Genomic DNA, 23,612 nt, shown 5'->3' on the forward strand with positions numbered 1-23,612 from the left:
GGATATCTGCATCATTTAACCTGGTATCATACTCATTGCTCCATTTATTTATAGAGAGAATTGGAAAATCACAGCATCCATTAAAAAGACAAAAAGATTAGCTCCTGGTAATACAATGGATGAAATGTTGAACTACCAAAATTACATCAAAGATTGGAAACTGCAGTAGTAAACAATGTAAAGAGCAAAATCAGCTACCAGTACTTCTTTGTGACTAACTACAGCCCTATTGCCCAGAAATGCACTTAAGGAAACCAGATGTAGCATAAAAACAAAGTTGAAAAGAGTTAAGCTGATGGAGTTGAGGAAGCTTCAGTACTGCTGCTTGATTTACTGATTTTGTCTACTATCGGTGGTGTATATATACGTGCTTTCTTCAAAATCTCAGCAACAGTCCAGTTTTTTCGCTTACTAAGTGGCCTTGAGGGATCCAATCGAACCTACACGTCCATACAGTTTCAAATACATTATCAATACACAGTTCTCCAATCAATGCAGGAATTCAGGAAGGTATAAGGGGAAGAAAAGGCAGTTTTAGATGAGAACAGGGGATTAAAATAGAGCATCTATGACAATGAAGACAACTCTAGCATGCCACTTTTTTGATGCAAAGCCAGGAAATAACAAAAATTAAAAGGTTTCAGAAATAACTTTAGCATGCCATTAATCCATGAAAATACATTAATGCGATGAAAAGTTTCAGAAAAAATTGACACAATCACGGTCATCATACTATGCTTAGAAAAAGAAAAGAAAAGGTTTCATTGACAAGATAATCATAGTTAGACATAAGGGATCCATTTTGCCAGTTATGAAGGGGGTAGAGAAATGAACGGCCCCAACTAGAAAAAACTCAAAAACACCCCGTAATGATTCTGTTGTTGGTGTGGTATTGGGAGGTCTAGCATTAGAGTTCAATCTGACTGGTAGAAAGACTACATTGCAAACTCTATTCAGCTTACAATTGATGAGAAGTGTTGAATATCAACAAACTAATTCCAGTTCACAATTGTTTCACTTAGAAGAGAAGTGGAATATAAATATCCAGCTTGTCAAGAGAGAAATGAAAACGCACAAGGCAATCTTAAAAAACAACTTTGCAATCATCCTAAGTCCTTGCTGAAAGAAAATGAAGATCATATTTACAAGATAAACTTATACAACAGCTGATCTAGTCCCTAATACACCCCTCATTCCAAGGATAAGCTGCCCAGATGCACATTATTTACCACGAAATAGATTTTGATCAATAAGAATGATGTTTGAAGTCCAGTTAACGTGAAACCCAATCTGAACCTAAATTTTACTCTATTCGTCCTTGCAAACTGTATGGACCAGACAAGGCTGCAGGAGTAATAAAAACCCCAAACAGTGCCTTCACTGCAGAATAAGCAGGATTACAAGTCTCTTCAAATAATCCATGTAATAGCCACAATTTTTTCACCCATATTAAGTTCAGCAAAGATCCATAAAAATTGTGTGTTTAATTTCTGTGCAAAAAATAGAATCTGGCAGCACAATTTACCAGAAACTACCAATTGAGGTTCTCTGTCTGGTATAAAACATGCATTTCAAATACTGTTGGACTTCATTTTCTTTGCTCAGACAAATTTCTACAGCACTTCACAAGGGGACCTCTCTTTGAACTTACATAACATTTCCAGATGATCTTAGTATGTGGTTTAAAGAGTGCGATTGAAGTCATCCCCAACTAATGCTGCTTATGCAAATGAGTCAATAACTTGAATTATCGTATATCGTACACATGTTTAGTTAAGGTGATTTTGGAGGGGCAAGATTCAAACTCTCAACCTCATAATGAAGTTGATATTTGTGACAATGCCAATGCTTCTTAAACATATTTCGTAGGAACAGAAGGTGTAGAATTCTATAGCTTTCGTGAAAAAGGCCTGAAAGGGCCAGGATCCTTCCAGCTTGAATAAAATTCCGGCTTTTGTTAGACAATACTAAGATGAATGCCACTTCAAAGGCAAACTACATGCCATTCTCATCGCATAAACTTGCTTGGAGCATAAAATGGAGATTCAGTAGGAAACCTCAAACAGAATATTGGCAATACTACAAATCTACAATCCACATACTGGAGATTGCAAGAGCACTGAGGTTCCAGGCTGGTTTGTCACTTGAAATATTGGGGTGAATGTGTTATGACTGTTGTTCATATCATTATTTGAATGCCAACTCCAATTCTAGATAACAAAACTCCTTTTGAAATACTCTATAAATCTATGCCTATCATATTGCTACCAATCCTACCCTACATCATGATAAGTTCCAACCACGAGGAATCCCCTGTGTTTTCCTAGGCTATCCAACCACACAAACAGGCTACAGACTACTAAATCTAACCACCATGTCCATGTTCATATCACGGGATGTCGTATTCCATGAAACCATATTCCCATATCAACTTCAGTCCATAAAACACTACATGCACCCTTTACCAATTTCTCTTCCTCACACTCAAAGCCCTTCTCCCCTCTCATATGACGATATCTATGAAAACCTTAACCTTGACCTAACTGATGAACCTGATGATCAACCTGAACAAGAACTTGATCAGCCTGATCGAGAAACTGAACCTCTGGTGAGACGGGGTTCTAGACTGTCTAAACCTCCAAATTGGATGAAAGACTATGTGCAGCCACAAAACAAGAATGATAAGCAGATTGCAAACTTTGCGAATGTTCACATTAAGAGAGAATTTCACTGTTTCCTCTTGCAGAACACAAAGATGAACCAGAATACTTCAAGCATGTTGTCACCAAACAACATTGGGTGGATGTCACGAAAGAAGAAATTGAGGCCTTGGAATCAACAGGAACATGGGAAGTCACATACATGCCTCCTGATAAGAAAGTTATTGGCTGCAAATGGCTGTTCAAAACCAAGCAAACCAAGGAAGGACATATTGAAAGACACAAATGCAGTGTTGTGGCTCTGGGATGCAAACAAGTGTATGGAATTGACTATGGAGAAACTTCTGCTCCAGTTGCCAAAATGACAACTATCAGAGCTCTCCTAGCCATGGCTGCAATCCACGATTGGCACACCACTCAAATGGATGTGTCCATGTATTCCTTCACGGAGACCTAGATGAGATTGTGTATATGACTCCCCCACAAGGCTATACAGGATTTGGTAGCAGAATATCACTCTCTAAAGATGGCTCGACCCCTCCTAAGCCTAAGAATCTTGTTTGCAGGCTCAAAAAGTCACTCTATGGTCTGAAACAGGCCCCAAGACAGTGGTTCTCCAAACTCTCTTCAACCCTTCTCTCCTTTGGATACATTCAATCTAAGGCTGATTACACTCTATTCACAAGGGAAGCCAAAACCTCTTTTACTGCCATTCTAGAACATGGTGATGATCTTTTGAGCACAGGCAATTGCATCAAGGAAATTGATGATTTGATCTAGGTCCTCTTAGATACTTTCTAGGCTTGGAAATTGACAAGACTCCTCAAGGAATCTTTGTCTCACAAAGAAAATACACACTTGATCTCCTCATTGAGTATCGTATGAAGGATGTTAAGCCTCTGAAACTTCCTATAGATACTCACATTAAGTTGACCCCTGAAAAAGGAGATCCTCTTCCCAACCCTTTGTTGTATCAACAACTTCTCGGCTAGCTTATATACCTAACTGTGACTAGGCCTGGTCTTTTCAGTTTCTGAGCCAATTTATGCACTCTCCTACAACATCTCACATGCAAGCAGCTAAGAGACTCCTTAGATACCTTGCAGGCTCTCCGTCACAAGGAATTCTCTTGGCCTCTTCGTCAGCCGCTCAACTCACTGCCTGTTGTGACAGTGATTGGGCCAGATGTCCATCCTCAAGAAGGTCCACAATAGGTTTTTGTATCTTGCTTGGCAACTTCCCTATCGCATGGAAGGCAAAAAACAATCTGTTGTGGCCAGAAGCTGTGGCCAGAAGCTCTGCTAAAGCTGAATATAGAGCCATGGCCTTAACAGCTTGTGAAGTCACATGGCTCAAATTTCTCCTCAAGGACATGGGACTCACTCACTTAGCTCCCACTCTATTGACATGTGACAACCAGGCTGCCTTAGCCATTGCCGCCAATTTGGTCCTCAATGAACGAACCAAGCATGTTGAAGTGAATTGCCACTATCTTAGAAATATGGTCAAGTCAGGTTCCATAATCATTCAACATGTTCCATCTCAAGAGCAGCTAGCTGACGTTCTCACCAAAATTCTACCTGTTCAACAACATGAAGACCTTTAACTCAAGCTGAGAGTTCATCCTGCTCCTGTCATATGATGATTGTCATGATAAGATCTTCCTAGGACAGTGAGCCAGCTGTAATTTCTCTTACTTCTGTTAGATGGAATTGGTGTAATAATGTTCTTTGTCTTATTCTCTCCGTCACTTGTATAAATGTGGCACACTAGGTTTATGCAAAGTAATGAGAAATAACCTAAACTTTCTTCCTCTACCTCCACTCTCTCTTTTTTCTACTCTTGGATTCAATCCCCTTGCATCATTTATTTTAGTCATCAAGCAGGACACCTCGAACAGAATATTGGCAATACTACAAATCTATAATCAACACAACAAAAGAGGATCCAGAAAAGCAATGACAAAAAGAAGAAATCTTGAACCTAAATGCACCTTGCACACAACATAACTAGAAAACAAGCACGAGCCAAAAAGAGCAAAAGTAATACTGAAATAACACTTCTGTAAGATCAGTGATTTACCCGGTCACCAATATTGCACTGGTTTTGCTCATCATGGGCCATGAACTTGCTAGTTCTCTTAACATATCGATTGAAGAGCTTATGATGGAAAAGACGGTCCACTGCCACCACTACTGATTTCTGCATCTTGTTTGAGACTACTACCCCCACCAATGGCTTCATTTTCTCCTTCTATCTACTTCACCCAAACACAAAACTTGACAGAATTAAACAAAAATAGTGACAAGAACACTAAGCTCAACACTGACAAGAGCTGAAATTAACTAAAACAGCGAGCTCCCAAACAAGATTTCAAAAGAATAATATGATTTTCAACTACAATTATGAATTGGGTATAGACTGATTAGACATAGAACACTACCAAAAGAAACCCAACAAATTTCATCATTTGAAACATTATATCAGGCAATTCATAATACCCACATGAGTCTAAACCATTTTTTGATCTAATACAAATATAAATCAAAACCAACAGGAAGTTCCAAAAAAATCGCAATAAATGGAAAAGTGGAGGAAATAGATAAGGTAAAGAAGCTATACATTGTCGTCAACACCGAGAATAGCAGCGGCAGAGGAGGACGAGAGGTGGTTGGAGATCAGGCGCCGCCGACTAAGGGTGGTGGTTCAACTTGAAGATGGTGGTTTTGTTAGGGTTTTAGAGGAGGTCCGAGGGGAAGGAGACGAAGAGCAGCTCCGAGAGTTTGAGGAAATAGTTTTTCTTTAAAATTACAATATTACCCAAATGAATATGGATCAAGTTCCATCTAAAAGGGATGGCGATTCGGGTCAATGGGTCAGGTTCGGGTTTAGTTCCGGGTTGTGTAAAAAAATAATAGAAATTTTGTAAAACTTAATATTACTACATAATATGATAAATGGGTTAAATCAGGTCGATTTCAACCTTTCAGCTCATTCGGTTCGGGTTTCTCTTAGTAACTTAGGTCGATTTCAGGTCATTCGGGTTCGGGTTTATCTCAGTAATTTCAAGTCGGGTTCGAGTTAAATTATCAGGTTGGGTCAGGAATTGCCATACCGAATCTAAAATGTTCAAAGACTGGAGACTTTAAAGTTTATGAAATACGTCCCATTTCATAAAATTTCTAATCTTCTGTTTATTCGGCAAGAAAAAAGGTATGTTTTCTATGCCAGTATAAAATCGCTAACTCAATTAACATTTTTACTTTAGAAAACAGGTATTTAGAAACGGCAAATATAGAATTTTTATTTCGAATTAGTATCTAAGAGAGTTAAGTGGAATTAGAAATGCATACTACTTCGTAGATTTTATCATTTCTCATCATTTTCATCAGGCAATTTTAACTGCTCAATAATTCATATTGATCCTTTTTAATATATTATTATTATTATTATCAACTAGTCGTATAATGCTGTCAAAAAAAAAAAAAAAAAAAAACTCGTATAATTTATTCACTTGAAATCACTTGTCACATTATTTCAACTTCTCATCATATGATTTATACTTGTTAAGGGTATTAGAAAAGTTAATCATGAACCATTACCATATTCACAAATGTGATGAATTTTATGGATATCTTATAATATTATATAGATGTGGCTATTATTTGCTACACCCTTACAAGTCAAGGTTCTTTTGTCACGTACCTTTTAAAGTATTATTCAATCCATTTCCTCATCATCAAAACAAAGAAGATCGACAATCTTCATCTCTACCAAGTAAATTAAACTCCCTATGGCCTCTACTAATGAATCTTACAATCGAGCAGCAGAATTGAAGGCTTTTGATGAAACAAAAACAGGTGTGAAGGGCTTAGTAGATGCTGGCATATCAAAAATCCCAAGAATTTTCATTCATCCTTCTAATAATAATGAAAATAATCCATCATTATCGTCTGATCCTCCCAAAAACGACGTTAGTATTCAAATCATAGATCTTACAGAAGCGAGAGAAGATCGTAAAGATATTGTAGAGAGAATTCAAGAGGCGTCACAGACATGGGGTTTTTTCCAAGTAGTGAACCATGGAATTCCAATTATGGTTTTGGAAGACATGTTGGAGGGTGTAAGGAGGTTTAATGAGCAAGATATTGAGGTTAAGAAAGGTTATTATACAAGGGATGTCACTAAGAAAGTGGTTTACAATAGTAATTATGATTTGTATAGTGGGCTTAGTACTAATTGGAGGGACTCTTTTTATTGTCTCATGGCTCCTCATCCTCCTACTCCTCAAGAATTGCCCTCCATTTGCAGGTAAATATCTTACACACTTTTCTTTTTAGTGTTTTTCATACTTATTATGTCGTACTTTAAATTACCCCGTAAAAGATTAAACTGACACAGGTTATTTGTTATGTCCTATTATGTTTGAGAGGTCATGCCATTGTGATAAGTAGTGACAATTATTTATTGGTGGAAAGTTATAAGTAGAAGTGTGTACGTGTTTGAATTTTTTTTTTTTTTTTGGGCAATTAATAATAGGATTATATTAATACCAAAGAGCAAGGGCAAAAAAACCCAAGGAATACATGGAAATCAGACCACTAGGCCTCAAACTACAAGAAACAATTAATCTTGCAGTAATCTACTTCTCAGTTCATCAGAACTTCTACAAGCCACTCGAAACAAAATTTCTTTAACAAGATACTCAGATGATTTCACATGATTCCTGAAAACAACAGAATTCCTCATAAGCCATATGCTGTAGATTGTTTCTGTGAAGCACATAACATAAAGCTTAGCAATGCAACCAGTTTTCTTGCTAGCTTTGGCTGCCTCTCCAAGCTCATAAGCAAGGCCTGCACTCCTCCTATGAATCCCCAATTTCTTTAGCACAGCTTGCCAGATTGTAGCAGAAAAAGAACAAGCAAAAAACAGATGTTCTACTGACTCCTTTCCACCAGAACATAACACACAATCATCAGAGCAGTTCAGACCCCAATTTTGCATTCTATCAGTAGTGTAAAGCCTATTAAGAATTGCTAGCCAAGTAATAAAGATACTTCGAGGACTAGCTCTATTATAACACAGCATCCTCCTCCAGGGAACCTTTTGAAAAGTTCCTTGCAGATTTCTGTAGACTGTACTAATAGAGTATTTCCCTTTTTGAAATTTTAAGAGGTAGGAAAGGTACGGTTAAATAAAAACGAATTTTTTTTGTTCCTATAAAGAGTTGCATTATTTTTCCCCCCTAAACCCAAGAGTGACATGTAGGGAGATACTAATGGAGTATACAAAGCAAGTAATGAAGCTAGGAAGGCTATTAATGGAGCTATTATCGGAGGCACTTGGGTTGAAGCCATGCCATCTAAATGACATAGATTGTACTGAGGGGATGGCAGTTGTATGTCATTATTATCCAGCGTGTCCACAACCAGAACTAACTCTAGGCACCTCAAAACATGCTGATGATAGTTTCATAACTTTGCTATTACAAGACCAAATTGGTGGCCTCCAAATTTAAAATTTTGCATCAAGACAAGTGGTTTGATGTTCCTCCTGTACCTGGAGCTCTCGTGGTCAATATCGGTGATCTGTTACAAGTACGCGAATACTCAAACATTTCTTTAACAAAAATATTATTAAATTAATTAATAGTCATACGACATCTATCTATTATTCAAATTAACTTTTGTTGATAATAAATTTGGTTTATCAAATTTCTTTTGAAGCTAATATCGAATGACAAATTCAAGAGTATAGAGCATAGAGTAGTGGCAAAAACAATTGGGCCAAGAGTATCAGTAGCATGTTTCTTCAGCACAAGTTTTCAGCCCACATCTAAGAAATATGGGCCCATTAAAGAGTTGGTCCCAGAAACTAATCCACCAAAGTACAGGGAAATCACAGTAAGAGATTATGTTACCTATGGCCAATATAAAGGACTTGATGGTATTTCTCCCCTGCTCAATTTTATGCTCTAAATACCATTGACGTCTTGATTTAGTGGTTAAAATTAAGGAGCATGTGTATAAATAGGTATCATATTTGAACTTTCCCGCACTTATTTGTAATTTATGCTCTAAATTTCATGTCTACGTATTGGCCTATTAGCTCTCTTAATTATTTTAATATTCTATGTTTTTTGTTTTCTGAAATTTGTACACGCGATCTATCGTACACAGACCATCAGTCTTTTCCATTAGTTTATGGGACTTCATTGGTATAGTTTATGTAAATATGTAGCATTTATATCTTTGGATTTCTATTTTTAGTTATTTGCGTGGTTTTATTTGTGAACATGGGATTAATATTTCTTTTGTTGCGAATGAGCCACAAGGACAATACAAATTATAAATGGGGCAGGGGATTCAAACCTGAAACCTATCATACATGTACCCTCATTTTCCACTACTAGTCCATGACCTCGTTGGTACATGTGATCAATGTTCAGTTAAATCCAGTGGTATAATGTGGTCCACGCCATTTCTTTTAGAAATAAATGAAAATTGACATATGTTTGTTGTAAAAAATTAGTTTTAATCTTCGCAACCAAGGTTTTAGCGATCACCTAAACTTACGCAGTTATTGGTGTCACAAATATTTATAGATGGAAAGCTTTCTTGCAATGTTACAAAACCAATTAACAAACATTTTGAATTTGTTACAAGCAATTTAAATCCTAGATTCACGTAGAAATGAGTAATTAATGACTTAAAAATAGCAGAGGCACAAACTAAAAACTAGCCTTATACCAAGTCATCTCCTCCCATGCAATTCTATTATTCATTGGCTTCTCCCTAATTTCATTCCCCTAATTTTCACCAAAAAGAACCAAAAATTCTCCAACAAAATTAACCTCCTAATGTCCCTTGATCAAAATTACCATGGAGGTTAATTAATTAATAAAATTCTAATTAGCAATTTTATCTCATGTTATTGCACACTCCCTAACAAACACCACCAAATAAAAAAAAATATAAAAAGGAACTAACATATATAGCAAGATGATGCCGACTTCCGACCCGTCGAAGAAGGCGATCCGAAGCCAAGGGAGCTCCGGAAGTGTCGGGTCACAGAATACCCGAACCTCCTCGGGTGGTACCGGGCAAGCGGTCAAGTTTGCAAGAAGAACGTCAAGCGGAAAGTATGTGACCCTATCGAGGGAAGATCTTGACATGTCCGGTGATTTTTCCGGTGATTATATGAATTACACGGTGCACATTCCTCCTACACCCGATAATCAACCCATGGAGGGTTCATCCGTGGCGGCGAAAGCGGAGGAGCAGTATGTGTCGAACTCGTTATTTACGGGTGGGTTTAATAGTGTGACACGGGCACATCTTATGGATAAGGTCACAGATTCAGATTCGTGTCCACCGGAGCATGTGGCCCGTGGGAAAGCGGGTTATTGTCAAATGCCCGTTTGTGATGGAGAGGCTATTAAAGATGATCGAGGGAATCGGGTCTTTCCTTGTGAATGCAGGTATTGAACATGTTTTTTTAATTTAGAATTTCAAATGTTCGAGCTTCAATGTATTATTGGTGTTTATTGTTTAGGCATTTCTATTTCCCTTACATTCTTCCTTTTTATTGTGCTATGATGATAAAGGTTCGTAAGTTGCGACAATTAAAATGTGTCACAATCTTAAGTGTCACTTTTTTAATGGATAAATAACTTAACTCTCAATTTTCCTTTATTTTGTAGTAGAATTTAGCAATTAAATACTCTTTCGTCCCATATTTATAGTTATGTTTCATTTTTGAGGTCAAAGTTTAAAAAGTTTGACCATGGATTGATTCGTATCGATTTATAGTTTTAGAATATCAATTTATTTTTTTACAATTTTTATTATATGCAGATTTACAATATGTAACGATTGCTACATCGATGCACAAAAGAGCAACGGAGTTTGCCCAGGATGCAAAGAACCTTATAGACTAGGAGACTTCGACGACGATCAACCGGATTTCTCTAGTGGCGCCCTCCCATTGCCGGCCCCAAACAAGGGGAATGGAGACCGACGCATGATGAGTAGAAAGAAAGGTGGTGATTTCGACCACAATAAGTGGTTGTTCAATGAGACGCAAGGGACTTATGGCCATGGAACAGCTTATTGGCCTCCAGAGGATGCTTATGATGGTGATGGTGATGGTATGAGTGGCGTGCTTGAAGCTGCTGACAAGCCTTTTAAGCCCCTTAGTAGGGTTATTCCTATTCCTAATGGTGTCATTAGTCCTTACAGGTTTGTTATGTTGTTGGCTTAAACACTTGTATAGTAACACGTAGCGGTGAGCAAAAAGTCAGGGTACCCTGAATCGAAAATGGAACCAGTTAGGAATCAAGTAAGGGCACACCATTGGTTTTTAAGAAAAGAAATTATGTTCTTACGTACTTTTATCTATGTCTTTTCGCAGGTTATTGATCGTGATACGTTTGGTATTTTTATGCTTATTCTTAGCATGGCGTTTAAAACACCCGAACGAGGAAGCTGTATGGCTTTGGTTTATGTCTGTTATTTGTGAAATTTGGTTCGCCTTTTCTTGGCTCCTTGACATTATTCCTAAAATATGTCCTATAAATCGGTCCACTGACCTTGATGCCCTAAGGGAAAAGTTCGAACAACCATCCCCTTCGAACCCAACTGGACGATCTGACTTACCCGGTGTTGATCTTTATGTTTCTACAGCTGACCCTGAGAAAGAGCCACCCCTTGTGACGGCTAATACCATTCTTTCGATCTTATCAGTTGATTATCCAGTCGAGAAGATAGCTTGTTACGTGTCCGATGATGGCGGCGCTCTCCTAACTTTCGAGGCAATGGCTGAGGCAGCTAGCTTTGCCGAGTTATGGGTGCCATTTTGTAGAAAACATGACATTGAGCCAAGGAATCCAGAAACTTATTTTTGTTTGAAGGGTGACCCTACTAAAAATAAGCTACAACCTGATTTTGTTAAAGATAGGAGGAAGATTAAGAGAGAATATGATGAGTTTAAGGTTCGAATTAATGGGTTACCGGATTCTATTCGGAGGAGATCCGATGCATTTAATGCTAGGGAGGAAATGAAGATGATGAAACAAATGAGGGATAGTGGTGCAGATAGGTCCGAACCCATTCGAGCCCAAAAGGCTACTTGGATGGCTGATGGAACCCATTGGCCTGGTACTTGGGTCACCTCTGCTGCTGAACATTCTAAAGGTGACCATGCAGGAATCCTTCAGGTATGTACACTAACCTCTTAGATTATGTCATATATTATTTACTCGATCTCCTTTATGATTTTTTGCTTCACAAACAAGAGTAACATCAAGACATATATTGTTCTCTTCACCTGGCCTAGTTTCATTTTTTTTTTAGTTCGTTCTGATCTAGTATGTGTGTTTTCTGTAAATGCAGGTAATGTTGAAGCCACCATCACCAGACTCAATATTGGGAACACCAGAAGACAAGCTCATAGACTTCTCCGATACCGACATACGCCTTCCAATGTTTGTGTACGTGTCACGTGAGAAGAGGCCAGGATACGACCATAACAAGAAGGCCGGAGCCATGAACGCGTTGGTGCGATCATCAGCCATTCTCTCCAACGGCCCCTTCATTTTGAACCTTGATTGTGATCATTACTTCTACAACTGCAAGGCTATTCGTGAAGGTATGTGCTTCATGCTTGACCGAGGGGGTGAAGACATTTGTTACATTCAATTCCCTCAGAGGTTCGAAGGTATTGATCCTTCTGATCGATATGCCAATCGAAACAATGTGTTCTTCGACGGGAACATGCGTGCTCTCGACGGCCTTCAGGTTTGAAACCTAGCTTGTCCTTGTAATTATTCCTTAATTAAATACTACATTAAGTTATGTACACTGGACTCTAATGCAATATTTAATATTTAATACAGGGACCAATGTATGTGGGCACGGGTACTATGTTCAGGCGGTTCGCGTTGTATGGGTTCGAGCCACCAAACCTAGAAAAATTATCAAACAACAACAAAGATTCAGAGACCCAAGCACTGACTTCGTCCGAGCTTGACCCCGAATTGGACGTAAATTTGTTGCCTAAAAGGTTCGGAAACTCGACAATGTTGTCAGAATCGATACCCATAGCGGAGTATCAAGGGCGTCCGTTAGCTGATCATCCTGCAGTAAAGTATGGTAGGCCTCCAGGTGCTCTTAGAGTACCTCGTGAGCCCCTTGATTCTAGCATTGTTGCTGAAGCCGTCTCCGTCATCTCGTGTTGGTAAGATCGATCGTCTTACATAAACTATTTTTACTAATTCATACAAATATATGAATATGACCCATGTATATATAATATATACATAGGTATGAAGACAAAACAGAATGGGGAGATAGAGTAGGATGGATTTATGGCTCAGTGACAGAAGACGTGGTAACCGGGTACCGGATGCATAATCGTGGGTGGCGTTCTGTCTACTGCATTACAAAAAGAGACGCCTTCCGAGGATCGGCTCCAATCAATCTAACAGACAGGCTTCACCAAGTGTTGCGGTGGGCTACAGGGTCAGTTGAAATCTTCTTCTCAAGAAACAATGCCTTCTTAGGCACTCGCCGGCTAAAGATGCTACAGAGGTTGGCCTACATTAATGTGGGGATATACCCTTTCACCTCTCTCTTCCTCATCATGTATTGCTTCCTTCCCGCACTCTCGCTTTTCTCCGGACAGTTCATCGTGCAGACGCTTAGTATTACTTTCTTGATATACTTGTTGATAATGACCATGTGTTTGATATTTTTGGCCATCCTGGAGGTGAAATGGTCAGGAATTCAATTGGAGGAATGGTGGAGAAATGAACAGTTTTGGCTAATTTCTGGTACAAGTTCTCACCTTGCTGCTGTTGTTCAAGGCCTCCTCAAAGTCATTGCAGGTATAACTTTTTTCACAAAATTAAGACTTCTTAAGCCCGTCCCGGCCCAAAAACAACTTCGTTCTTCAATATGGGACAACTCACAGTGTACACTTGTGCATCATGCAGGTATCGAGATCTCATTCACATTGACCTCAAAGTCAGCCTCAGAAGACGAAGATGACGTGTTTGCTGAACTTTACCTAGTGAAATGGAGTTCACTGATGCTCCCACCCATTGTAATAGCCATGGTAAACATCATTGCAGTCTGCTACGCTTTCGCTAGGACCATATATAGCTCAACCCCATCATGGAGTAAGTTCGTGGGAGGCGCCTTCTTCAGTTTCTGGGTGTTGTGTCATCTATACCCTTTTGCCAAAGGGTTGATGGGAAGAAGAAGAAAAACACCAACAATAGTGTTTGTTTGGTCAGGCCTAATTGCCATAACAATCTCTTTGTTGTACATTGCTATCAACCCTCCCACGCCTTCGGCTGCTGGAACAGGTGGTGGTACCGGATTTACATTCCCTTAGATATATATATAAGAACACGTGTTGTTTGTCATGCATGGAAATTATATATATTCATGTTGTTTCTTGTTATTAGATATGACATAGAACGTACTATAGGTTTAGGATTTTCCTTTATGTTTTTTTTTTGTGTGTACAAATACAAACTTGTACTCGGTAAATTTTAGAGAACGTTTTGGTTTTTGTTGTAACACAACATGGCCTGCAAGATGATGAGTTTTCTACTCTTTCATGTTGATTTATCCATTGAGATTAATTATATTGTTCTATGGATGTAAGTAATAATTTCTTGTTCAATTTGGTGATTTTCAATATATATTTGAAAGAGAACCTTAAGCCCTCAACACTATATGATAGATATATCTCCTCTATAAAACTACGAATAAATTTGATTCAAACATGTGACTTATCATATACATGCCTCAATCTTAACTACTACACAATGACCTAGTTGGTTCAACTCTACCAAAATTGTAAATCAAAATCTTAGACTAAAATGATTGCATATTTGCATGATTGCATCCAAGCAAACAAAATATTATTGTAGCTAGAATATACTGTAATAAAAACTCTGGTCGTCGAATAAACTAAACTTTTGGCATTAAATATTAAATTAGTATTCCTTAATTATATTATTTAAGAGTTAATTAGGTCATTGTAACCTTTCCCACGTATGATGATGGCATGATCGAACTTCCAAGCGTCGGGACTCGATCACTTGATAAGATTCGGACCTGAAACCTAGCTATAACCAAAAGAAAAAGGGTTAATATACTAAAAACACCTTCAATATGAAATCAAGGTTCTTCTTCAACAATAATAGTATGATTGTATGAATATTGATCCTTACTTGTTCCAAAAATAAATAAATAAACATTATTCATAGTGAGAACACTTATTAATTTAAAAGCTTATGTTTGAATACTACGTATACTTGATCATGATTGTTTTTTTTTTTTTTTTTCTGTGAATGAAACAAAAAAAAACAATCATGATCAAATATACGTAGTATTCAAACACTAGCCCTAACATTAGTATTCAAATATTTGATCATGATTGTGAAACATAGTATATTTAACAAGTTTAATTAGTACCATAATTGCGCAATTATGTCAAAACCCTAATCTGTTTCCTCTAATTAATATTGGTTCAAAATATTTGAGATTAGTAAAAGTGTAAAACCTTATCTGAAAATGACTTGCTGCCCTTAATTAGTGATCATTCACTTCACAATTAAGTCAAATGTTGAACCAATAATTGTGATTTGATAAAATTAAAATAATTTGAGCATGATCATAATTTAAGTTCTAATTAGTTTACTAATGAACATAATTCGTAACTCCATGCCTATAAATAAGACTCTCCTAGAAACATATGATACACAACTCAAAGTTATACATCATACAATTATACTACACACATCAAAGTACAAAAAAAAGTGTAAGGAACTATATATGGCTTCTCGTCGCAGTTCATTCAACTTCCTGGTTCTTTGCCTCGTATTTTTTCTCGTTGCTAACATGGGTAAGTATCAATCATTTGAAAATTATTTAGTAATAATTACGCACTTAATTAGATCGAGTTTGAATCTTCTGTCACACAATCCATGCATTGTCACTTAATTTGGGGCAGGGGTACCGTTTTTTTAATACTAACAACGTTTGGACTTTTTACACTATTTATATAATCTACTTTGACTACTTTTACTGTTTTTTTTTATATAAGATAAGACATACGTACTCACTTGGGATCTTGTTAGATTCGTGTCATTGTGTATTTTTAAAATATCAACTTTTTATAACTTTACCATAAAGAGAATTTAAGATATGAAAGACCTAAGTTGTGCGTTGGCATGCGTGAAAATAACAAACGTTGCGAGTATTAAAAAACGGAGGAAGTAATACACTAGCTAGTTCAACAAATTGGTGTTACGTACTACGTAGTATATACTACGTACATATGTTCTCTTCAACTGATGAAATCTGAACTTATAATTGGAACTGATGAAAAATGATAGGGCCCGATAGAACATGACTGAAACTTATTAGATCTTATCAGACCTGATTATTGGAGAGTAAGCTTGATAGAGTAAATTTATAGGAACCTAATTAGAACTTATATATAAGAAAAATTTCAGATGTACAACATATTGTTCAACCTTTGTACTTACACATGGGGAGAAAAAGAAAAATCCCCCCAAATTCCCACAAAGATAAAAGGTTTACAAGAAGCTACCTGGTTATGTTCAAGATGTTATTAGGGTTCAGGTTTCAGTTACAAAGAGGAGCTATTTCTACTATACAATTATGACCATTTTTGTTGCTTAAATATCAGAGCAAACAATCATATACAATTATACATGATTAATACAATATACATATAAGAAAAGGTTACGTATATAAGGTTGTGGGCAGGGCATCTACAAAATTGTAGAACAAGAAACTTCACTTGTTTTTATTACGAGTTAGTTATTACCATTTCGTATTCTTCTTTTAGACTTCCACTCTGTAATCGCGTAAGAAAGAGTGTGGTTCGGTATCAGGTTTTTACTTGACAGTGGAAAATCCGTTGTTGGTGAAGTGTCATTGTCTTTGAGCCACATCTCTATCGCTCTACGGTCATACGTGTATCCATCTGAGGCTACACAAGGGTCATCCATTACATCCTGTTAACAAGAAAAAAAGTCTCACTGTCAATTCAATGCCATAGTTCTGAAAGTTTAGCCCTTAATTACTGTCTTCGAAGAACAGAATCAGCATGCTAAGTTTCTGAGCTTATATTTAAGGTGTGTTCTCTTCAACTTATCTGAACTGAACTTATCTGAATTTATAGGACCTTATCCTATTAACAAGAAAAAAGTCTAACTGCCAATTCAATGCCATAGTTCTGAAAGTCTTAGTCCTTACTGTCTTCGAAGAACAGAATCAGCATGCTAAGTTTCTTAGCTTATATTTAAGATTGTGATTTCTATTTACCTAAATTTCACTTATTTTTTCTGAACTTATTTTTCCTGAAATAGGTGGAAATAAGGTGAACAGAACAGAACCTAAGAGAGATATACCTTAAGTATAGGGCAGATGAAATGGCTGGGTGGTGCAACTAGGATCTTAGCAACCAAATTACGGGCCTTTTCTGCAATATCTTTCATTCTTTCAAGTGTAGGAAGAATGTTTTTCAGATCAGGTCTATCCTTACGCCTCATCTCAGCACATTGCAATCCTAGTAAAGCCATTTCAGCTGTTTCTTTCAGAGGCCATCTTCCTCCACATCTATCTAACATCTGCATTAAACGACCACCTTTTATAGCATCTTCAACCACATGAGTTATGCCTACAGCAGGTTTTGCTGTCAACAGTTGCAAAATCACCATTCCCAAAGCATAAACATCTGCTTTCATGGAGATAAGTCCTGTCCTTTGATACTCAGGATCTATGTAACAAAGTGTACCAACAGGACTTGTATCTTTATATAAGGTCAAAGTGGAAAGTGAAGATGGATCCAAATTAAGCATTGTACAAAGACCAGCATCACCAATCTTGCTTACTAAATTATGATCAAGCAAGATGTTAGCTGGTTTTAGGTCACGATGAATTATTGCTTTCGGCTTGTTATTGTGAAGAAAAGCAAGTGCAGATGCAACCTCCCATGCTATTCTAAACCTCTCATACCATGGTATGGGAGGTGTGTCATTTTTTCTAAACAAACGATCTTCCAAACTTCCATTTTCCATGTACTCGTATACTAGGCCACCCTGTTCTGGACATGCCCCAAGAAGAAGAAGCAGATGAGGATGACGGATTCTACTTAAGATCTCCAACTGAAAATTGAAGAACAATCAGTCAATATCAATTTCAAGCACTTAAATGCCACTATAACGTTTGGTAGGGTGTAAAACGTTTTCAGGGAAAACAATTTTCCCCTTTTCAATCATTTTACGATGTTTGGTTTGGCAAGGGATGAAAAAAAAAATTCCATAACTCCCTCAAAGGTGGAAAAACCTTTTCCATTTGAAAGGGAGAGAAAACCTTTCCTCCTCACCTCCCTCTCCCTTGTTCCCCTCAATTTTCACCATCTTCTCCCATTTTCTTTTAAGGAACCAAACAAAGGAAAACCAATTTGAAATTGTGTTTTACCTTAGGAAAATGTTTTCCATGGAAAATCATTTTGCACTGAAAACGTTTTACACCAAACCAAACGGAGCCTAACTGAGAAAAGTAATTAAAGCGGAAAAAACAAGGATATGTACCTCCTGATGGAATTGCTTGCTGTTGGCACCCTCCTTAGAATGGAGGACTTTTATAGCCACTGTTGAGTAATGCAACTTGCACTTATACACACATCCATATGATCCTTCACCAATCTTAAGTTCCTCATTGAAAGAGGAAGTAGCAGATACAATCTCATCCCATGTAAACTTCTGGTAATGGTACACAGGATCTCCAAGTACGTTCTTAAGCTTCTCCCTTTCCTTAACGTCCCGTGCAGCATTCTGTTCTGCTTCTCTCCTATGCATCACCTCTCTATGAGCGCGTTCCCTGGCATAATCACCTTCCCTTTTTGCAGCTTCAAATTTCTCCTTTTCCACTTTTGCCAACTCTTTGGCTTTTTCCTCCTTTTCATTTATCTCTTTGAGTTTTGTTGCTTCCTCATTCCTTAGCTTGCTTAGATCACCTAGCTGGTAATAGATAAAAATTCTGTAAATTAGTTTTTCTTGAAGCTTATCTCAGATAATTATATCAAAAGTTCTAAAGAAGATGCTCTTTAATAGATGAAACTTCTGCAAATTAGTTTTTTTAGAAGCCTATATCAGATAATTATATCACAAGTTCTAAACAAGATGCTGTTTAATAGATAAATCTTCTGCAAATTAGTTTTTGTAGAAGCCTATATCAGATAATTATATCACAAGTTCTAAAGAAGATGCTCTTTAATAGATAAAACTTCTGCAAATTTGTTTTTCTAGAAGCTTACATCAGATAAGTGTGGTATCACAAATTCTAAATTCTAAATAAGATGCTCGTTGTCTCAAAATCTCACCCTTCTTGTAGCATCTATTGCTTCATTTTGAGCTATGGAATACATGCCGCGTATGTGGCGCAATTCAATTCTCATCTTCTCAAGCTCTATATTGATATTTCCCTGTAAAAATGTGAAACAAATTACAGTTTCAGGACAAATAAGAAGCATGGATTCACTAAAATCTAAAATAGGATCTTATTTTTTATTTTTATTTTTATTTTTCACTAATTACTTGGAGTTTATTTATTTATTTATACACAATATAGTATGAAATGCTGACCTGTGTTTCAGATGAAGCTGTTTGGGATCTTGAGGCAGTTGCTTGACCACAACGAGATATCCCGGTGGATGCTTGATCTGTGATCCAGGACTCATTGTCAGCATTAACAGTCTTGAAACTAGAGCTCGAAACATCATCTACATTCCTTGTATTAGCGGATTGAAAACTAGCAAGTTCAGTTGAATCCATCCCTGAATTGTTGTTAAATCCATGTTTCACAGTGGAAAGAGAATCAGGGTGCTTGACCCCAGGAGAAGAGGCAGAAGGAGACTCTGAATAGGTCGATCCAGGGTCTGTTAAAATTGTTTATATAGGGAGTTATTTTCACCATTTAAGAGTAAACAACAAAATATAAACGAAATGTTTGCCTCAAAATCAAGAAGCAACCTACTCTTAATGGTAAAAAAAGGTAGTGATTCAACCCTAAGAGATCAACAATTCATTTTTGTTATAAATGGTAATGATTCTTTCCATAATTATATTTGAGTTACAAGACAATCAGTGCTCGCTTTACATCTGATTAGTAATTGAAAACTATATCAGAAAAACTACTAAGTGAAGGGTTTGCATGCATTTCCTGCACCTAGAAAGTAGAAAGTAAAAACTGAGGTTATTTGTAAATTTACCGAATGTACTGTTTGTGTATCTTGATGAACTGTTGGTAGAGTTGGTTGCAGTACTGTCATATTCTACAATGTTCCCATTCGTCTCTGTATTTGATGGACGCAAAGCCTCTAACTTTCCTTTCGAAACAACATAGACTGTGCAGAATTTTGGAGCACAATCTGAGATCACAGAAGACAGTAATTGTCCTTTAACTCTCCTGCATAATAAGACAGTAAAAATCTGATATGTCATAAAAATAGAAGCATGGAACTAATTAATACAGCATATATACACCAGATTTTACAGCAATGACACTATGAAAGGACATACCTAGAAAACAAGCCATTGGAAGATGCTCCTATGACAAGTTCCTTTATTCCATGTTGAGCAATCTCCTTAGCTATTCCGACTGCAGCATCATCTGACTCAATCAACACAAGTTCAGCTTGAACCTATGTAAAGCAAGGGAAAAATCAGTCAATCAACACAAGTTCAGCTATCTTTGAACTTTATGATTAGATTCTACTGAAACTTTGTGCCAACCTTTTTAAGGTTGATCGCCTTTTGGAATGGCAGAATCATTTCAGTCCGCTGCCATTCTATTTCCTTCTTATACGCAACTGCTACATCATCTCGCACTTGTGGAAGAGGGATCAAATTCCCCACTAACAGAAATAAACAAGTCAAGTAAAAGTTAATGTGAGATCATCTATGAAAATATTCATGTATCATTCAATCAATTTCAATAACTGATTTCCAAAATGTACTGAATGATGATGATGATGATGGTGATGTTGAACTTACTTGGGGTAGGGACCCCGGTTATCTTAGGGAATACATGTAACAACTTGAATGCAACCTTCCCTTCAGGTATAAATTTTTCCATTGCCCATCTTACAATATGTTTGCTTTTAGCACCCCCATTTAAGGCGATCATGATCACACGTGAACAAGACGATCCTTTTCCATTTTCTGCACCATCTCTTTGCTCCATTTGAACCTAATTAACCTTCAGAAACCCTGCAAGCAAGAAAACATTTTAGATAAATCCATATACAGATTATTTGGGTTCACACAATTCTTCAATATAGCATGGTTACTGTCAGCTTGTTGATAACCCAAATTGTAACATTTTTTCAGCTAAGCAATTCAACAAACAGATAATGTGCAAGCTACACAGCGCCAAAACTAAACCTCACAAAAGCATGAACTGCTACCAAAATTCAACCATAATTCCAGAACAAACACAAATGGGTACTTCAAAATCATCAAAAACAAACAACACCCATGTTTAAACCAATAATTCCACATACCCAGAAATCAAAATCCAAACTTAAACCCATATAATGTAAAACATAATAAAGAATTTTACAAACCTAATAATGATCAAAATTGGAAGAAGATTTGTCTCAATTATCAATCTTCAGAATCAAAAGAATTATAATATAAGATCAGATATTAGAAATGACAAAAAAATCTCACTCTCTTTCTCTCTCTCTTCTCTGTTCTTGAGAGAAGTAGTCTACAAACAAACAAACTAAAAAACGAAGATTCTAAGATGCTGAAGAATGAATGATTATGTAAAGGGAAGAATAATTATGGCATAAATGACGTATTTCATGATAAAATCTAAGCACGTCGTTTCTAAAAATGCCATGAATTTTTCTGGAATTAATTAACAAGTTCAATGCTAAGGCAAACAGGGGACAGTTGACTATTTCGTAGTTTTGGCGGGAATATTATAACGGGTAACGACTCTTCTAACAGAATTAGTTTCCCATGCCACAACTAGTTATAAACTGGAATATTAAAAAAATTTATAAAAGTTATTTATTTTTTGAAGTGCTTAAATTTAATGGATTTTAATTGTAAAAACTAAAAATTCAAGTATTACTATTACATCACTATACCAAAGTTTGTCGGGTTTGCTTCTTACTCTAATTAGTTGGTATGAAATTTATCAATGTTTAATTAATCATGAAGTTTGGATTGAATTTCACAACTCCTTAAAAATTTGTTTTAGGTAAAGACCTTGAGGAAAATGAAATAAAATTGTACGGACTATGGAGAACTCTGTATTTGAAGTACATCTAAGTGATTCTAAATTGTACGATTTCACGAGCTGGTTACTAATTCGTACTAACATGGTACCTAGTTGGTGAACGTCATTTGATTCTTTTTTTTTTTGTGTGTGTGAGGAACTCCCAGGTTTTTTTTTCAAGTGTGGAAACCCCAGAAGCTAACTTGAGGAAAGCGTAACCGTGCATTACATAAGTTCTAACAAAATTTATAGGAGTAAAATTAAATCGTCAAATAAATCTTAATATTGTGGAGTTGTGTATTAGCTATCATTAGCCAATATATGTCTCAACCGAATGTTACAATAAACTTAATTATGTCCACATAATTAAATTTATTGACAATCATATATATAAAGGCATGCACGTTGAGATATTTTTTTTGGGTAATTAAGGGCATATTCTTAGTGGTGATGAGACATTGAGACTCTTTCCTAAGTGAAAACTTATAGTTGTGTTGTTTGTCCACGTTGATCTTTTGCATGGACATCAAATTTTAATTAATTAGGATACATAAAATTTAATTAATTAGGATACATAAAATTTAATTAATAAAGTTCAACTTCATAAGAATTTTCTAGCTTGCATGAATTGGTTGATGAGATGACGAGGCCCGGTCTAAAAATCATTAACCATATCCTTATACAACATGGAATAAATTAACCATCACAGTGAAGTAAGTTTATCTATCTTCTTGTATATATAATCGTTAAAAATGCAAAAATTACAGTGATATTTACTTAAATATGAGTAATTTTCACTTCAACAATATAATAACCTTGTATATAATTAGATCACGTACCAAAGCCGTACGAAGCATGACACGGGATTCGTTCTCAAATCTTAATCATCATCCCGCTAATTAAAAGTCAAAATAACCTTTTGACTTTTCACCAATACTAATAAATAAGCTACTAGCTAGACTTCCACGACTAAATTGGTTGATATATATCTAGGCTATATATTTATCCAATGCAAAAAAAAAAAAAAAGGTTTTGATGATCTGGCATGAACATGACAATTAGCAGAATATAATAAATAGATTGGGAATTTATATAGTGGTATTTGAAGATGATTGTTATAAGTTAATTGGATCCTTAGATTGTGATTAGCGGATAACCTTAGCTTCGAGCAGATTAGCAACTTCGGTTTGCTTCACGCCATCAACTTTTCTTTTTTTGGATATCCATGTGGAGTGACACGTGTCATTTCATAGTGTAAAATTTTCCCGTTAAAAAGATGTTTTTCTAAAAATATAACAATTTTATTTCTTTTTATTTTCTATCATTCTTTATAAACTGTTTATGTATGGCAACAAAATATTGGAATATAAAATATGAAAATTAATAGATATCACGTAATAATAATTTGCTTAGTTGGTAATATTTTAGTCAAGTAGATACATCGAATGGAAAATTTAGCGTATTAAATTAAAATATGTAATATGTATAGGATGAAAAATTGCATGTTAAATGATTAAATGAGTATGTTCAAGATTTATTTATTATGCATTTGCTTTACGAGGAGAAATATATCAGTTAAACATTTTATTTTATTTAAAAAAAAAAAAAA

At 36.2% G+C, this 23,612-nt stretch overlaps 4 protein-coding genes and 1 pseudogene across 7 annotated transcripts; 2 read left to right on the forward strand and 3 right to left on the reverse strand.

Moving 5' to 3' along the window:
• Positions 1-14: 14 nt before the first annotated feature.
• Positions 15-5,468, reverse strand: LOC110782342 (uncharacterized). Of its 2 annotated transcripts, none has more exons than XM_021986474.2 (3): positions 5,283-5,468; positions 4,743-4,920; positions 15-440 (listed from the first exon to the last, which is right to left on the reverse strand). In XM_021986474.2, exons 2-3 carry the CDS (start codon positions 4,902-4,904, stop codon positions 288-290), a joined length of 315 nt encoding a protein of 104 aa, XP_021842166.1. In that variant the 5' UTR covers positions 4,905-4,920; positions 5,283-5,468; the 3' UTR covers positions 15-287. The 2 variants fall into 2 exon arrangements, with proteins under 2 accessions (XP_021842166.1, XP_021842165.1); XM_021986473.2 differs by having other exon boundaries at positions 4,743-4,917; positions 5,283-5,467.
• Positions 5,469-6,234: 766 nt separating this feature from the next.
• Positions 6,235-8,862, forward strand: LOC110782344 (1-aminocyclopropane-1-carboxylate oxidase homolog 1-like; annotated as a pseudogene).
• Positions 6,799-7,935, reverse strand: LOC130469228 (uncharacterized). The gene has a single exon (XM_056838184.1). The coding sequence runs from the start codon at positions 7,749-7,751 to the stop codon at positions 7,287-7,289; it is 465 nt and encodes a 154-aa protein (XP_056694162.1). The 5' UTR covers positions 7,752-7,935; the 3' UTR covers positions 6,799-7,286.
• Positions 8,863-8,924: 62 nt separating the features above from the next.
• LOC110782343 (cellulose synthase-like protein D4) lies at positions 8,925-14,335 on the forward strand. The gene is made up of 7 exons (XM_021986475.2): positions 8,925-10,143; positions 10,520-10,903; positions 11,076-11,880; positions 12,056-12,460; positions 12,559-12,899; positions 12,986-13,548; positions 13,657-14,335. Exons 1-7 carry the CDS (start codon positions 9,665-9,667, stop codon positions 14,058-14,060), a joined length of 3,381 nt encoding a protein of 1,126 aa, XP_021842167.1. The 5' UTR covers positions 8,925-9,664; the 3' UTR covers positions 14,061-14,335.
• Positions 14,336-16,150: 1,815 nt separating this feature from the next.
• On the reverse strand, positions 16,151-21,735 carry LOC110782345 (U-box domain-containing protein 35). Of its 3 annotated transcripts, none has more exons than XM_021986477.2 (10): positions 21,339-21,735; positions 20,767-20,982; positions 20,506-20,627; positions 20,293-20,414; positions 19,983-20,179; positions 19,357-19,433; positions 19,095-19,196; positions 18,304-18,732; positions 17,119-17,874; positions 16,151-16,722 (listed from the first exon to the last, which is right to left on the reverse strand). In XM_021986477.2, exons 2-10 carry the CDS (start codon positions 20,954-20,956, stop codon positions 16,522-16,524), a joined length of 2,196 nt encoding a protein of 731 aa, XP_021842169.1. In that variant the 5' UTR covers positions 20,957-20,982; positions 21,339-21,735; the 3' UTR covers positions 16,151-16,521. The 3 variants fall into 3 exon arrangements, with proteins under 3 accessions (XP_021842169.1, XP_021842168.1, XP_056694163.1); XM_021986476.2 differs by having other exon boundaries at positions 19,357-19,649; positions 21,339-21,734; XM_056838185.1 differs by lacking the exon at positions 21,339-21,735 and having other exon boundaries at positions 19,357-19,649; positions 20,767-21,321.
• Positions 21,736-23,612: the final 1,877 nt, after the last annotated feature.

The sequence above is a fragment of the Spinacia oleracea genome, chromosome 3 (genome assembly GCF_020520425.1).
Source record: "Spinacia oleracea cultivar Varoflay chromosome 3, BTI_SOV_V1, whole genome shotgun sequence".
Classification (NCBI taxonomy): Eukaryota; Viridiplantae; Streptophyta; class Magnoliopsida; order Caryophyllales; family Amaranthaceae; genus Spinacia; species Spinacia oleracea.

What these genes read in the sequence shown, in the direction of transcription:
- LOC110782342 (XM_021986474.2), bottom strand. Translation starts at nt 4,904, where the DNA reads ATGAAGCCATTGGTGGGGGTAGTAGTCTCAAACAAGATGCAGAAATCA. An exon ending in AGTGCAATATTGGTGACCGG is followed by an intron (nt 441 to 4,742) that starts GTAAATCACTGA and finishes ATGGACGTGTAG; the next exon opens with GTTCGATTGGATCCCTCAAG.
- LOC130469228 (XM_056838184.1), bottom strand. Translation starts at nt 7,751, where the DNA reads ATGCTGTGTTATAATAGAGCTAGTCCTCGAAGTATCTTTATTACTTGG.
- LOC110782343 (XM_021986475.2), top strand. Translation starts at nt 9,665, where the DNA reads ATGATGCCGACTTCCGACCCGTCGAAGAAGGCGATCCGAAGCCAAGGG. An exon ending in ACCATGCAGGAATCCTTCAG is followed by an intron (nt 11,881 to 12,055) that starts GTATGTACACTA and finishes CTGTAAATGCAG; the next exon opens with GTAATGTTGAAGCCACCATC. An exon ending in CCTCCTCAAAGTCATTGCAG is followed by an intron (nt 13,549 to 13,656) that starts GTATAACTTTTT and finishes TGCATCATGCAG; the next exon opens with GTATCGAGATCTCATTCACA.
- LOC110782345 (XM_021986476.2), bottom strand. Translation starts at nt 20,956, where the DNA reads ATGGAGCAAAGAGATGGTGCAGAAAATGGAAAAGGATCGTCTTGTTCA. An exon ending in AGGCGATCAACCTTAAAAAG is followed by an intron (nt 20,415 to 20,505) that starts GTTGGCACAAAG and finishes TGCTTTACATAG; the next exon opens with GTTCAAGCTGAACTTGTGTT. An exon ending in TCATCTGCCCTATACTTAAG is followed by an intron (nt 16,723 to 17,118) that starts GTATATCTCTCT and finishes TCTTGTTAACAG; the next exon opens with GATGTAATGGATGACCCTTG.